The sequence below is a fragment of the Anolis sagrei genome, chromosome 1, assembly GCF_037176765.1.
Source record: "Anolis sagrei isolate rAnoSag1 chromosome 1, rAnoSag1.mat, whole genome shotgun sequence".
In the NCBI taxonomy this organism is placed as follows: domain Eukaryota; kingdom Metazoa; phylum Chordata; class Lepidosauria; order Squamata; family Dactyloidae; genus Anolis; species Anolis sagrei.
This window is the reverse complement of record NC_090021.1, coordinates 322,394,011-322,411,266: the sequence shown is the minus strand read 5'-3', so window position 1 is coordinate 322,411,266 and position 17,256 is coordinate 322,394,011. Positions and strand designations below refer to the sequence as shown.

The 17,256-nt window shown below is 36.9% G+C and overlaps 1 protein-coding gene across 2 annotated transcripts in view; it reads right to left on the bottom strand.

The window, feature by feature from the left end:
- The window catches only part of WDR25 (WD repeat domain 25), a 115,759-nt gene that overhangs the window by 52,531 nt on the left and 45,972 nt on the right, over positions 1 to 17,256 (bottom strand). For both annotated transcript variants that reach the window (XM_067462992.1, XM_060755354.2), the window contains exon 3: positions 5,636 to 5,783. In XM_067462992.1, coding sequence (XP_067319093.1) covers positions 5,636 to 5,783 — 148 coding nt within the window. The remainder of the gene's footprint in view (positions 1 to 5,635; positions 5,784 to 17,256) is intronic.

The following is a 17,256-nucleotide window of genomic DNA, read 5'->3' as shown; positions in this document are numbered from 1 at the left end:
ACTAAAAATATTCCCCTAAAGCAGTGGATCGGGGGCAAACAGCAGAGTTCGCCCTAAAAACAGAAAGCCATAATTGGTCCCTGGACCTTAAGCCTCACTCATCTAATGCAGAAGAAGGAAGAATTTCCCCCAATCTTGCCTAAAACAGAAATTAAGAGAGAACCCCAAATATGTTGCTGAAAAATATCTCAGTGAATTTGATAAATGATTAAATAAGCTCTGCACTGATTAAGAAGAATGGAAAGAGGTGAACAAATGGTTCAGTAAATAATGCAGTTCTAATCTCTACAGCTGGCTTTATGTTTTTCAAGTGAGAATGCACCCAATTTGGATTCTAGTAACAAGCTATTTTCTGCTGAAAGGCTCACTGACGTATCTGCAAGGAAAGCTGGGGTTAGTGATAAACAAGGAAAGGATGTGGAAGTTGGTGTCAGAACAAACTTGTATTCTTTAGTTCAAGCCTATATTTCTGTTACATACACGTACACAAAGAAAACATGGAGAGGAGATCACAAAATTATAGAAAACAGGAACATTTTGTAAAATGTCAAAAGCTAAAAAATAATAATACTTAAATAAAACAATGTTTAAAATATGCTATCAAATGTTGCTTTTTCAGGAAAAACACTGTTACATCTATTATTTAAAAGGACCTATTTCTGACAGCCACCCAATCTCTCCTCCTTAGAAAACTCTGCCTGGAAAGATTTTCACCCAGCAACATGAAGGGGAGTTACCTGTAAGGTGACATTTTCATGGGTCAGTTAGGACAGCCAACAATTTACATGCCTTCATCCGCCTTTTCTCTCTCTTTTTCAATTAAAACTTTTAACAAAAAAGAGTTTGCCTATCATTTAACTGTGATTCTTCGAGTGGGCATCTGATTGTCCCTATGCCTGTATCAAGGTGAGCTATGTAAATGTTTGGCAGGAGACCCACCTTGTCCAACATCTATGTCAGTACCACTCTCTCCAATTTCCCTAAGTTCTGAGTTTTCAAATAAACAAAGGTACAAATATAAGCAAGTCCTTGAGAGTAAATGGGAGAGTATGAGTTCACAAATGACCATATGAGGAACCAGTTACAGGTAAACAGCACATTTCTCTTCTACATGGCCTCTGTGACTTCTAAAAATTGGAGATTACAAAGCTTTCCCGTGAGAGCATCAGGAAGATGTTTGATGAAAAGAGATGCGACTACTTGGGGAAAAAATAAACATCAGGAAGATGTTTGATGAAAAGAGATGTGACTACTTGGGAAAAAATTGAATAAATAAGGCTTTAGAAGTCTATATGCCAATGCACACAGTTTTCTGGGGGGGGGGGGGGAGTGTGAAGTCCTAGTGCAATAAAATATGACTTTACGAGCATGAAAGAAACTTGGGGGGGGGGAGCCAAAGTCCTTCCTTAGGAAAGGCAACGGGGGGTGGGGGAGTGGGGAGAGAGGAGAAACAACACTGCCAAACTTTCTGTCTCCCTTCTTCCTTCCTGCCTGACAAAGTACCTTGAATCTGTCTTTATCCTCACTGGTCCCACGCACTTGTCATGTGTAGAAGATGGAGGGTACATAAGGCCTTACAATGTCCTGGGTTTCATGAATAGGAGAACAGGGAACTGCCCCCCTCACCAGAGATGAGGAGGATGGGAGGGTTGCTGCTTCCAGTTGGCCAGCAGCATCTGCCATGGCTGCTTTTTTTTCTCCCTGCTGTCTTGAGTTAGTGCCTCTGAACAATTCAGGAGTCCCTGATCAATTTGTCCTGACATGAAGTGAGCAAACTGTGGCTTCTATCGTGTTACCATGGCGTCACCAAAATGTACTGAAGTCTCATCTTTCTAAATTGTTGAAAATACCATTGTGAAGAGAGGTATGGGGGACATTGATACAAGAAGAGGCTATTCCAAATGACTAACATCCCAATTGATCAAGTCCTGTAATCTCCTCTGCAAAAATAACAGGCACACTGTGTATTGTGCAGTGGTACAAATAAATCTATCTTTAATACACTAAAGCTGGAAAGATGTCATTTGTGGGGTGCTGAACTGGAATGATTTAATGTTTGTGCAGTTACGTTTACTCCCCTTCATTACAAGGTATATACCTGATGGGACACCAGTTCCAGAAGTACAGCATTAAAGAAAAAGTGGTGCTGACCAAGTGCCATATTGCTAGTTTATGTACTACATTATACTATTATTGCCCATAGTGATCTGGACAAATTGGTCACTGACCACATGTTCAAATGCCCGCAGGACTACAACACAGCCAGTAAATCAAGACAGTAATGATGAAGTCTCAGCTTTCAGGACAAAAATATAACTCCTTTAGATGGCAGCTGACAGACAAGATTATACAAAAAGAACTGTAGGTATCTACTCCCTTCCCCACAAATAATCTGTTTTAGGAGGTGGCATGAACCATCAGATGAAATATTTAAATCTTCCTTTACAATAGGGATGGAGATTGTGTAAACACCCAAAACGTTAAACATCCATATCCATCATATTGGCCATGTTTACCTAGGACCACTGGGAGTTAAAGTACAGCCATCATATTTGAATGGTTTCACAATCTTCAATAGAAGCTTACACTCGGGCAGAACTATGCTACTGCACATCCCTCTTCTTTGATTTATCATCTAGCTTGTACAGCCCCCACCCCACCCCAACAAAGTCAATTTAATGGCTGGTGAAGGGGGCAGGGTCAGAGAAGTATTCAGTCCCTCCTTTGTTGACATCATATGCTGAAGCTTTGATATTTGCATAGGCTGGAAGAGACAACCAATCCCCACAACCATCCAAAAAGACATATGCAATGTAAGGTGGACTTATGCTTGCTAAAGATATAAAGACCATTCAGTTAGAAGAGACCTTGAAGACCATAGGCCAGTAGCCTGTTCAAAACAGGAAATTATACAATCCTAATTAATAGGTATGATTTTAACATCTCTCCCTAATGGATGGAAGTGCAACAGGCACACTCAAGGCATGAGCCAGACATTTCAAGGGAACCCCATCCAGCAAAGAGTGAATCCTATTCCCTGACCAGGAACACTTCTGTCTTGTCCAGAACAAGACTATTTGTTTATCCTCATCCAGTCCATTATCATCCCCTATCATTACTGACAGCAGACACTGGTTTAACACCAATACATCTTCCTTGGATCAAACAAGATAACGATAGATAATTGAGAGACTTCAGGTTTGTGGCATCTTCAGGCAAAGGAAAGTAGAAAGAGAGATGCATACAGATCTAAAAGATGTGTTTTTATTTTATTTATCCAAATCCAGACATGTTTCAGAATATTTGACTGAATGTTGATTGTAAAAATTTATATCTCACAGCTTTTTCTTTTGTATATTGAGTAAACAAAGTAACTTGTAAATAAAATAATACCTGCATACTTCTGTGAAAAATGCCTCTGACAAGTTCCTTTAATTTTTTTTCTTTTTAAAATTCATTTTTAATTAAATAATTAACAACACAGTGTGAAACAAATACAAAATAATGTATTTTTGTCAAGTTCCTTTCTACCAAGCTTTTCCGTGGCCACTTTTTCCTCCTAGTTCTCTGTCCAGCTAGATGTTTTTATCAGCACTGGGAGGATGAGGAAAGAAGACTAGAGAAACATAGACTTTCAATGTTGATTTGCAGGAACGTTACTTTACTAAACAGTGCAATAAAGCTTCAACTGGGAAAGAGTGGCATTCCAATTTAGCTGAATCTACTGTTGACACATGTACTCTAACCTTACAACAGGCAAAGTAAGCAGCAGCAGCCTCCAGGACCTCTTATTGAACATTTCAACAGCAAAACAGATTTTAAAAGGAGAGCAAATAAGCCTACCTCACCAGCTACCCCTAATATGTTTTTTTAAAACCTAGATCTATAAGTTTGACCAGCAAAATGGAAATCATAAGGCTGGTAAAATAAAATTTTGATCATTCTTAGAGGCATTTTGGAAGAAGCAGTCTTTGGGAGAAGCTTGGCCAATGTTGGCTAGTTCACTTCACACATTCATATGGTTAGATGTGCTTAAAACGTCTGCTGAAACATGCTGAACTGCCTTTTTTGTGTGGTAGTGTAGGAACTTGACTACTCCATGTAATTTAGCCTCAGTACCAAAGTTTCCTTCAAAGGAATTATGGGTCCAGGAACATCTACTTTATTATGTGAGATTTAGCTGTATACAAATACCTGCTTACACATGCAATAAAATAAACTACAAAATAAATATCAATCAAACCATCTAATTACCATAATGAAATAGCAAAAGCTGTAAAAAAAAAACCCAAGATAACAAAAAAAATCCAGTAAGACCCAGACAGGCAATTATATATTAATTCTTAATAAACCAGTTAAAAATCAGGTAGCGGATGATGAATACCATTCCCTGAATACACTATTTAAGATAATGCAAAGGAACAAGAAAACCAAATCATCTGAAATAGGGTGCTGGATGAGAGTTTTGCAAACTCCATGGAGTGTCAATTAACAACAACAAAATCCAAGAAAATACCAAAATACTTTGGTTAGTTTGAAAGGTGTCACAAGAGTCCTTCCTTTCTCCCTTTTATATACTGAAACAGATTCACACGGTTAATTCTTCAAAATTTCCAGTTAATGAAGAAATAATTTAAATACCAAAACACTAAGATGAAGGTTAAGCTGGTATTAGAGACATTCGTTCAAAAATATTAAGAAGTGATAAAGAGACAGACATTCAGAAAGATTAGAAGCGGCATCCTAGAAAATGCGTTGATCAATTAAATGTTTACATATGAGTCCTTAATGATCTTGATCAGAAAGATGTCTTTCAGTAGAATTTGGAACCAAAGCACACAAGATATTAAATGTTAACATTGTTTTTCTATAATACAAATTGGATCAGTCTGGAGCTGATAACTAACAGGAACTAAGCAGACACAGGGAGGGAAATTAACAATTTCTTTCCCTTCTGTGCCCTAAGAAAATCCTTCTTCTGCATCTAATATGTCTTTAGGAGAAAACCCCTATTTGTGTCAATGGAGGTTTCCCAACAATGCAAATTTAGCATGCTTCAGAACAAAGAAGGTAAGGGTTAAACTCCCTCTCCATGCTGACTTTGTCCCATTTGGTATCAGTGGCATCTCAATATGGCTCAATTACATTTAAAATATGTATTATGCATATATACAAAGAAAGATTTAGCATCACATATATTTAGACGATTACTTTCAAATGGAAAAAGGGTTACTTTTGACAGCCAGTTATTTTAACTTGATAGCCTTCCTCAGTGTCCACGCAGCCTAGCAATTTTTCAGCTTGGATGAAATTACATGAAAATCCAATTATATGAATCAATATCTCTTAAACAAGCCACAGTTTACATATGGAACTCACACAACAAGGTTTTCCCATTTCAGAAACTCCCACAGAAAGCCAACAACTTAACAATGTATCTTAAGATCCAATTCAATTTTCAGAATTAGGATTCTAGCACAGATTAAATAGCATTTATAACTTTTCCTCCTATACCTCACAGTTATGGACATCTATATCTTCTTCATTGTTGGTGCAACTGTGAAAAATGCTGTAGAGAGAAAAAGAGAGTGAATAAAGGAGAGGGAGAGAAACAGATGACTGTAACAACATTTACCTGTTTCAATGTCTATAGCATGAAGCATATTGTCAAAACCTCCAGTGACAAAACGGCTTCCACATGGAGACCACTGAACAGCTCGGACGGCACCAGTGTGGTGATGGTATGTTTTTAAACAGCAACCTTGATCCACAGCATCCCAAACCTGAAAGAAACATATAATGAACTTTAAAAACACAAAGTAGCCAACCAAACCCATTTAAGGCTAGCAGAGAAGAAGAATGTCATCAAGTCAGCCAAATATCTTCACAGAATATCATCCGGAAGCAACACAAAAATGCCTGAAATGAAGTGGAAAGACTTCTTTAAGTCTCTGCTGACAGGTAGAACTAGATCTTGGAAAAGTCAATTCCTTGATAGCATGACTCCCAGTGTCCTGCAGCTAATATGCCTAATGGTAATGTTGTATGAACATATAATCACAAAATTAATTTTTCAGGTTCTGAGAGTAATGTTGACTTGTACCTAATGATACAATCTAGTGAGGCGAGGGTCTCTCCTATGTATCCTACTATTGTTGTTTATTTGTTCAGTCGCTTCTGACCCTTTGTCACCTCATTGACCAGCCCACACCAGAGCTCCCTATAGGCTGTTGCCACCCCCCTGCTCCTTCAAGGTCACGCCAGTCACTTCAAGGATAAAATCCATTCATTGTGTTCTTGGTCTGCCTCTCTTTTTTTTCCTTCCATTTTCCCCATCATCATTATCTTCTCAAAGCTTTACTGTCTTATCATTATCCTACTGTTAGGAGCACAAAATTACAGAACTCTTTGCCTGTTTCATGCTCTCCTCTTAGGGTGTTTCTACATTGTAGAATTAATGCAGTTTGACACCACCTTAACAGCCATGACACAATGCTATGGAATCAAGGCAGTTGTAGTTTGGTGAGGCACCAGCACTATTTCCTAGAGAAGAGGACTACAGCTCCCATTATTCATTTTGCAGCATTGAGTCATGAAAGTTAAAGTGATCTCAAACCACATTAATTCTACATGGTAGAGTAGATGCACCTATAGTTTCAATGCTATATGGTGGCAACAGTCTATAGGGAGCTCTGGTGTGGGCTGGTCAATGAGGTGACAAACTTAGCTAACTCTTCAGACTCTTGGAGCTCAATATTCAAAGCCTGGTTTTCGTTTATTGGATCATGGATCTAATTCTATTGCACAATTGTTCTGAATAGTTCAGATTATTTTGAAATTCTTTTAAAATGTTTTATTGATTGCATTTCACTACAGAACTTCAGATACAAGGTAGAATAATTAAGTAGAACACAGAATATGTATATGATGTGTGTCTGCAAGCTGTTTCTGGCACATAGCAACCCTGCTTGCTCTCTCTGACTCAGAGGCCAAATAAGTGTCAATAAGGGTGGATGGTGGGTAGGCATTCATCAGTCGCTGGGACTACAGCACAATTGCTTTCAAGTGGAATGGAAAGGTAAAGGAAGGAAAGAAGGGGGTAGTTATGATGCAATCAGCAATTCAAAATGGGAATTAGCCCCAAATGTGATGAAACTGCTTGCAAACGTATATATATCCAGAGAAACCGTAAAACACACATGGAGAAAGAAGCAAAACAATTTTACAAAAAAGTAAATATATAGAAAAACGTCACAAAAAGGCTTTACAAAAATGCAACTGGTTTAGAAATGGGATGAAATTAACTTGAGTTTTGGTAGAGCAAGAAACTGAAACTGACATTCATTTTTCACTACTAGGAAGGAAAATATTTCACAAGGCTCAGAAGCACAAAACATTCACAGACACCTATAAAACAGTTTTTCAGAACGTCTTTGGCACCCTGGTGTCCTCACAAGCCCCAATACGAAGAGCAAAAAAACCATAAGAAATGTTCTCTGTCCATTGAACAGTAGCAGCTGAATCGTATATATCAAAACTGGACATGCTAATGTTCTTGAATACCTCATCTCAACCTGTCTGCAATATTGGATTTAAAATAAACAAGGAGAACCTTGCATTCAGAAGCTACAACAGATATTACAGGAAATAAATCAGTATGTGGCAGCACAATTTCCGTAAAATACTACATCTGATAATGAAGAATTTCTTTTGGAACATTTATCACTCCCAGCTTATTCATAATACACCTTATCACATAGAAAGCTATTCTTTATATTTCATCTTCATGAAAACAATGCAATTTTAGTATTCGATTGCAAGGTTCGTATTAATTGACTTTGGGGTGGTATTTCTTCAATGAGAATGTTTACAGAAATTAAATTCCATACATTTACATCCAGATGAATCCAAACTTCACTATATACTGGTAAATACATATTAATAGTCTGAGAAAAGCAATTTATGTACGTAGCAATCTTTGAAGAGGAGAAAGTCAAATATTTTTGCTCCAGAAACACAAATCTATTTATGTTATTTCAATCACATCTATAGTTTAGCAGATCAAAGGTTATTTGCATAATTCTGACTTTCACATTCACACCTTATTTCAAGACCATGGTCCTCAAAAGATGAGAAACTCCCAGAATGTGCCACAATGGGAGGTGTATACATAAGGAAGACTTAATTAAACCAAGTAAATTAGACCCAAAGCTACTTAAACTTTTCCCTTCACAACGCCTTTCCATCTGATAAATTTTATGTGACTCTAGGTATATGGGTATACAAAGTAGAAATAAAAAATTACTGATAATAAATTAGCATTTGCAAGGCTTGCTAAACAGGCTGATTTTCCTCTTCATAAAGTACAGCTGAGGCATTTTCTGCAGAGCCCAATGTTAACATTGATGTTGTTACTAACAGATTTTTGTGTAACTGTCTATTTATTTATTTATTTATTTACAGCATTTATATACAGTTTTTCTCACCCCTAGGGGGACTCAAACAAAAACAACCACAAGGTGGCATTCAGAAACATTTTATTGTTGCCAAATATTTGTGTCCTCAACATTGAGCTAAAAGGACCCCATTTGGGGTTGGGTCCCACAGTTTAAGAAGCAGTGGGCTAGACAATTTATTCATTTATTTATTTATTTACTGTATTTGTATACTGCCCTTCTCAGCCCGCAGGCGACTCCAGACAACAAGCTGATTCCCAGAATAATATGGTGTGGTTGAAATCTAGATTGCTGGTATTCTGAAGGGTACAAGCTTGAGGAAGACTAGCTTTGTTCATATAAGATTACCAAAACAAATGTTTGAAGAAATGGGGAGAGAAGGAGATAATAAAGATTTTATTATATAAATAAATAGTTTGAAATAGAATTTAACACCTATATTTTGGGTTTCAGGATAATCAAGCTTTCTCATTAATCAGTTATCAGGCTTTATATTCACTGTTTTTAATCATGCCCTGATAAAAATGTATCTTCAATATTTATCAACAAAGTAATATCCAGCTAATCTCCTAATGGGTCTCTTTATGATAAATTATGTTGATTTACCTTTTTATATCTTCAAACAATGCTAATATCTCAAGGCAATACTGTATTATTATCTTCTATTTGGCTTTATCAGTTATTTGGCTTTCCAGCTGAACACTACCATTTTTCCCCTCTTTTTAGCAGAATGAAACAGCCAATAAATATCATATATTGATGTAGATAAACATCATATGATGCAAGCAGTTGCATGTTATCAGTTATTTTGGAGATCTGAGTGCTAGGGGCAGGAAAAGGAAGAGAAAGGCATTAATAGCAGATAAGAATATTAATAATAATTGCAAATTTCTTGACCTCAACAAAAAAAAAACACATCAGGATACACAACTGAAAAAAAGCCAACTACCATGAGGTTTATTTTGCACATTAAAACACACACACGCCTTGGCTATGCATCTTTTTTTGTACAGACAATATATTTTGCACAAAATATATTGTGATGAGGCACATTATTTTCAGTATGAAAATATTTTTGTTTTTGCAAGGAAGCACAAGAGTGTGAAAAAAATATCAGAAAAGGGGCCAATCTCTTGCATGGGAGAACAAAACAAGCAAAGATTAAAATTACTAGAATGAGATCTGAATGTCGAAACAATGCCTTATGTTCGATTTCAAAAGAGCAGGCGCAGTGGTCATGCTGGAAAGAAGTATGAATTGGTCCTTGGTTGCACACAGTCACATTGAATCAATTCAACTACAACTTCAACTCCCACCAAAGTAATTTAATGTTACCTTGAGACACAAAATTCTTTCATTGACATGGCAAATGATGGGTCTTTGTTTAACACAGTCTTTTTTGTTCAACATGGGTCTTTTTTCTGTGCCTGCAAACAGATGCTCTGTTGGGCATTCATTTACTGTAAAGTCTTTGATAATATATTTTAAGCAAGCATTGCTGTCAGTATAGTTTACTCTGCCCTATTTTCTGAGAAGTGCTAAAATGCTCTTGAAAATCACTCTTCAGAAAAACTTGATGGTTCTGTCAAATTTTACTAGACTAATAAAGAGTAAATCATGTCCAGGTGGACTTTGGAAGGGAGAATTTTGAGGAAGTGGCTGATTGAATAAAGTTGGAAAGACAGGTCATAAATTGCATAGATGTATCTGGGTTTTTTCTCGCCGAAGTGCTTAGGCAATATTCGTAATTATGTAAAAGCAATTTACACAACAAAAACACACAGTGAGACATTTTGTGGTGTGGACACTTTTTCCAATTTTTTAGAGGAATGAAGTTAAAATTATTCCTAAACAGGATAGTTAAGAAAGAGTATTTCACTTAATTGAACATAATTGCTGCCCGAGCCTTGAAAGCAACTTTAAGAAGTAATTCATCATGCAGCTTATTCCAAAAAGGAAATGGTTATGAGAAAATATGTGACGTGCTACATAGCTGTGAGATACATAGCATATTACATGTTATCTATGAAGCATATGAGATTTCCTCAGCACATACTCATTTCCACACTTTTCAAATAAGGTAGCTGAAATGGTTTTTCTATGCCCTGGAAATGGGAACCAGCCTGAAAATCTGAACTCCTCATTGCATTCTCCAATTCCTAATTCTTCCTCACTTTGCACAAGAATAGCTACGTGCTTTCTAAACCAGACATACAATTATGATGCAATTTCATAGACCTGCCAGCTATAGCTGAATTGGTGGGATTTCATAGTCAGTAATAGTATCTGGTAATTTTAAATTCTGAACTTTATGTTAAACTAGGAGGAGCTCTTTAAAATTTCATATACTTTATTTCACTCACATTTTGAGCCATGTTATTAGCTGAAGCAACAAAGAAGATAAGTAGTCAGATAATCGACACTTACTTTGACACTGGCATATCCTGCTGCACCAGATGGTGGTGAAGTAGTTTAAGAAGCCCATGATGGGCTGGACAGTATTCACATTCTTCCCTGCAATACCTTTGTACTACTCTGATGTAGTGGTTTGAGGATTCAAGTTTCGACTTGACTGGGAGTGCAGTGGAATCCCACTTACTATGGAAACTACATAGTAGTTGGGTGAACCTTGGGTAAGTGGCACACTCTTAGCCTCAGAGGAAAGCAATGGCAAGCCCCTTTGAACAATTTCTCCCTATAATAGGTCAATGACTTGAAGGTACACAACAAGAACCACAATTTATCTACCCCGCAGCATCTACTACCTAATATGGCTATTTAATACTGCTTAACAGTTAAGAAAAGCTCTGAACCAGGCCCTTATTCATAATGTTGCAGAAGGCAATACCTATCTTCTTGACCAACACCAAAGTAATCTGGAAAAGCTGCAGCTCTTGCACTCTATTCTGTGTAAGAACAGCTTATAATGTCTAGGACATTATGACAACTCTGCTATAAAAATGAAAGTCCTCTTTCCACAGCATTAAGGGTGATCAATACTGTTTGCAATTGCTAAAGAGATTATACCAATTGCAAACTCCCCAAGAAAGCGATTACAATAATAAAGCTATCTAGAAAATATATATATAATGGAAGGACAATCTGCTGACAGATAAGAGATGTTAACAGACAAATAGGTTGCTCAGGGGCCAAGTCTACACAAGATTTACCAAGTGATTGGGTTAGATGTCCAAGGTGGGGGCAATGAAAGACTCAGATAAGAAACATAATTACAGTCGGCACTCCACACTTGCAGGTTTGACTTCTGCAGATTTGATTATTTACAGATCTGATTGAAGATGTTTTCTCTAGAATCTCAAAGTTCTCCAGATCACCTCTATGGTCAACTTCTGGCAAAGGGTGATTATAGTCACAATGGAGCACCTACATATTACTAGAGAAATAGTTTTTCAGGTCAAAAACTTAGCAGTTTTTAAAATTGTGATTTTTTTTTTCAATTTTCATAGGGATCCTGAGCTCCTAATGCCAACAAATGTGGAGGGCTAGTGTATTGACACACATTACACTTTTGTGCATACTACTTAAGTGCTAATAATACTCAACACACGTGTGACATTATGCAGAACTGAAGTATAAAACTAAATGGGGAATGCAGGAGTAAACTAAACGGATTTTGTGTGCTAGTTCATTGAGATACATCAGAGGCTACTTCTTCCCCACCTTTCCTAGTGTTTTCTTCACCAGGAAACTCACATGCTTGCCTTTCGCAAGTGCTGCTTCACAAATCAACCCACAAAAATAAACAGCCCAAAATGGGTTGTTAAATCATCTTAAAGTAGCTTTTCATGCAAAATCACTGACTATTATTAACATACAGTTCCTGCTCCTTTAGAATTGTAGGTTTCTGATGATCTCTCAAAATATACACTCTTTCTTTCTTTCTTAGTTGGTGGTTTTCTGATAGGCAATTGTGGACTACATGCTGGATGAGAGAGGAAGGAGGGGATACATACAGAAAGAAACAAACAAAATTGTGAAGCAAATTACGATAACAGGTTGTTAGGAAGAACAGGTTCATTCATTCTATATACAGTATCATCTATATCATCTATAGTATCATCTACAACTGCAAATATATCCCAATGTTTGCTCATAATAGGTTTTCTGATGCTGATTTGTTTTTCTTCTTGCTGTGTTGTTTGATTGTTTCTAGGTTTATTGTGGTTTTATCAATATGGTGAGATTTCTTGTACAGTAGAGAAGCAAGTTTTACTGATAATATGAACTATAGAGAATTAGTTTTTGAAAATAATCCTTAATGTGTACTAAAGGAACAGGAACTAAAGGATTGTGTGATTTTAATAATGTATCTTGATCTCTATTTGACTTTTAAATTTATGTTTTAATGTATATGTCTATTTTATATTTGTTATTGATATGGCATCAAATTGTTGCCTTTTGTAATGCCGCTCTGAGTCCCCTTTGGGGTGATAGGGGCAGGATATAAATACTGTAAATAAATAATATTGGCAAAACATAAACACAAAGAAAAGTTTTACAGACAATATCTCAGCCAGAAGTGGATTAAAGTAATTGGAGTCATGAAGCAATTCCAAATCACCCTTTTGTACACCCTTTTGTACAGCTGAGTGACCTCTACAGATGGAGTGTTGGCTTTGTATTGCACAGACACAGAGAAGATCTACCCAAGTCACCTTTTGGCTGAGAGAAGGAAAGATTTTAGGGATGCCCCTGCTTGGTTCTATTTGCATGACCAAGCACAGAGTCAAAGAGGTAGTGACTGCAAAATACCACCTGAACCCTTCTTTTGATGAATCATTTTCATTCAAGTAAGAATAGTTTGTTTGATGCAACTTAGCACTGAGTTTGTTTTCTTTTATTTTTTTGCCATCGCATCACAATGTTGACTGCTACCTTGTAATCTATTACTTTTTTTTTTTTACAAATACTGCTATCAAGCCAGGTTCTTCCATCCGATATTTTTGCATCTGACTATCCCTGACTTAAATACATTATGATTAAATTTTATGTTCATTATAATTTTTGATCAATTATGTTTTATTCAAGTTATTGTTATGTTTAAGATGTCTTTTATGTGGTGTCATTCTGGGTTATTATGTTTGTAATTATTGTCACTGAGGCATTGCATGTTTGCCTTTGTTTGTTGGAATCTGCCTTGAGTCCTCCAGGGAAGATAGGATGGAATATACATAAAGTTTTATTATTATTATTATTATTATTATTATTATTATTATTAGCTTATATTTAGCCAAATGACTACATTAATTCTTTCCAAGATCATCAACATTACTGGTGCACAAAGCAACTGCAAGAAGATTGAGCAAGTAGAAACATTTTGAAGTACATGGTACTCCTGGAATTCTCCCCCACTTCAAGTGACTGAAAATTTGGTATATGGCATTCTCAAATAAGAAGTACGGTTCATTAAAAAGCTGTCATTCCAGCTTGCGAGGGTTAAAAGTATAGTTTGCTGGTTTTCTTTTTGTGTGCTTAACAGATAACATCTCCTCCCCAGAATGTCATATTGAAATAGCAGATGTTTTATATTGATTTCACAAAGTCAGATTTCACTCTCTAGTACCAGAGGCAAATCGCAAAAGCAGTCCTCCTTCTGTTTTTGCAATTACTCCTGTGGCAGGTTGGGAGAAAAGCATGATACAGAGAGTACGGAATTTAATCCCTCCAAAAGACCTTTGATTTTACAGTACCTGGAAAAGTTTCTACCATTCTGGAACAGAAGTGCAGAAGTGTTACCAGGCTATGATGCCACTCACGCTGAAATGTATCCTACTATATTTGGCTGATTTAAAAGATTAAATTGTCACAACCTGCAATACAGCTATCCATATGGCAGCTGCCTTGTTGTTTAGCGAAGTAGGTGGTTTACTCAACCTCTTGCTTCCTTTATGACAAAAAAAGCTATCAAAGGCTCACATATATAATTTCCTCCCCCGCCAGATTCCAGAAGACTCCTTTCTTTCATGTTACTTTCTCAGTTGGCCAAAAGATTGTATAGAATGTGCTGTTAAGAGCTGCTTATACATTTGCCATTTTCAGGGCCCTGCAGGTTGCTATGTACACAAAGGCAATTTGCATATAAACCCTTTTTAAGCGTAATCCATCTAGGCACGCAATACTAACACTTAGAGCATTTGATATATTTACTTGTCTAGTAGATATGACAGAAAGATATTTGGCAGTGCACCCCTGTGGCTCTTGATCTTTGCTTATGCACTCTGATGGGCTTCCCAGAACCAGGCCTCAGTTTGTGGCAGTTCTTCAAGCCAGAATTGTCACAGCTGGGCTTTCCAGCCAAGAAGTATGAGATCACTCATGTCATACTGAGGGATGCCACCTCAACAGTTGATTGAGGTGGCCAATATAAAAGGCATTAGCAGGTAATGCTCTAGGACTTGTCAAGACATAATTTGGAATTGAGAGTCATTGCTTGAATCATATGCTGTATTGTTTAGTTTAGACACCTGTTTCAATCTGGTTTGGACCTGTAGCCACATTCAGGTGGGAAGTATGTTTTGAAGAAGAGCTGAAGACAATATCTTTGCCTAGAAGACCAAGACTGTATTATATGGATGGAGAAGAATTAAAAGGTTCTTGCTTTTGCCAACACTATAGAGGTAAGTTCAACATGAACTTCAGATATCATCATTAGTTGATTAGGGAGTTATGTTCCATGCAAGTACAAAATACTTGAGCTGAATGCCAAGGCAGATGCAGACCTCAACATGATTCACTCTCACTTTACATAAGTGACTATCATGAGGTCTGATATGGTGAAGTAGTTGATGCAAAAATCAAAACCTGGAGAAGGTGAGCACTGTGTAGACATCTTTTTTGGATTAGAAACTTCACATTGGCCAGATGGTGTGCAGCTGCTGGGCTTGGGACAAAAAACATGGTTATATGTTGTCTTACTTTCTATGGTCAACAGGTTTGGCAAGAGTGGGGGTTGGCCTTCACCTGGGAACTTGGAGACACAGGAAAATAGGCCATGCCCAGCTCAAGGGAAATGGCTCCACATGACTCCCAGGGAGTACCGGAAACATGCTGTACCTTGACCTATTTATGTGGATTCCCATAGCTGTCATTCTGGAATCGCCCAACAGGAAATTTAAGCTTCATTGGCTACATCTGCCAGCCAGCCAGCAATGATGAATCTGGATCCATGGTCAAGTCAAGTATCTTCAACTGGAACCAATAACTCTATGATTTTACCAACATATCCAGTCTGAACATCTTATGGGATTTCCCTCTGAGTTTGCAAACTTTTGTCCATCATGAACTATCTTTTCTGGGTATTTCATGGGAGCCCTGCAAGCATTTTGGATGTTGAACTGGACTGGAAGTGGCTATTTGGTTTGATAATAATGTTTTAAAGTGTTTTAACATACTGTTTTTATTGTTTACATTGCTGTTATATTTGTTATATATTTGCGGCATCGAATTGTTGCCAGTGTAAGCCACTCTGAGTCCCCCCTTGGGGGTTGAGAAGAACAGGGTAGAAATGTTGGAAATAAATAAATAAATAAATAATATTTACAGCTTGTTGAAACCAGATTTCTTAAAATCTAAAATGAACATCCATCTACCCTCAGCTTTCTTTTTTATTTGTACAATAAATCCCAGCAAAGCACAATCACTTCCACCAAAAGTTCTCACTTATTCTTGTTCAATCCCTTCATCAATGAAGAATACGTCATTCAGGATGTGTCTGAAGGATACCTGAACAATAGACATCTAGTCTTCATGTTAAATATGAGATTTTCCTCAAATCTGAAGTTCAGCTGGTTTTTAAGTCTACATACAACCCACCATTAGACTGGTCTTTCATGATAGATGGAAGAAAGCATATACATGTATATCAAACTGTTGATTTCACAAAAAGGTTTACAAAATTGAGTAAACATTTTCAATTACAAAGCAGTGTCAAATTTTCCCAAGCTTTTTTCTAATACCATGTATTTTCCAAGGTTTAAAATGGCATCGTTATCCCATACATAACCACATGCTTACTTTCATCCACATAGCATATAAAGAATATCGTAGTGTGATAATGCAATTGCTCAAAGACACTGAATTAATAAGATGTTTCAGTGACCAAAATGTATATGAATAAGGGAACTGCAGCAGAGCAGTTTAAAAGGGTGCCTGAATACACTCATGCTTTAGATGGGACTCTAACTGGAGATACAGGGGGACATGAAGGTGAAGCAATTCCCAAAATTCTGAGATAGGGTTGTTGTGGTGTTTTTTTTTTTTTTACTTTAAAAATATCTTCAATTATTTATTTTTTTGCACCCTGGAAAATCTGAAATTTTTAAGCACTTTTCCACAGGACAAATAGTGACTCCTATCCATGTAGTCACAATACAAGCAAGAGCATACATTAAAATGTTTATAGATACAGTAGAGTCTTGCTTATCTGACATAAACGGGCCGGCAGAATGTGGATAATCAAAAATGTCGGATGATACGGAGGAATTAAGAAAAGCCTAATTTTAAAAATTAGGCACCTAAACATCATGTTTTACAACAAATCAACAGAAAAAGCAGTTCAAAACACAGTAATGTTATGCAGCAATTATTTATAATTTTAGCACCAAAACTCTGGAGGAACATTTTAATATCGCCGATCGTTTCCTTTTCCAGTCTCCTACTGTTACTCGTTCAACACCATAGTCTTCTACATTGTCTCTCCTTTGTCCAGCCTCTTGATTGTCTCAAGTTTCTGCTCCATTGATACAATGAGTTTCCTTCTTTTCATCGCCATACTCATGCA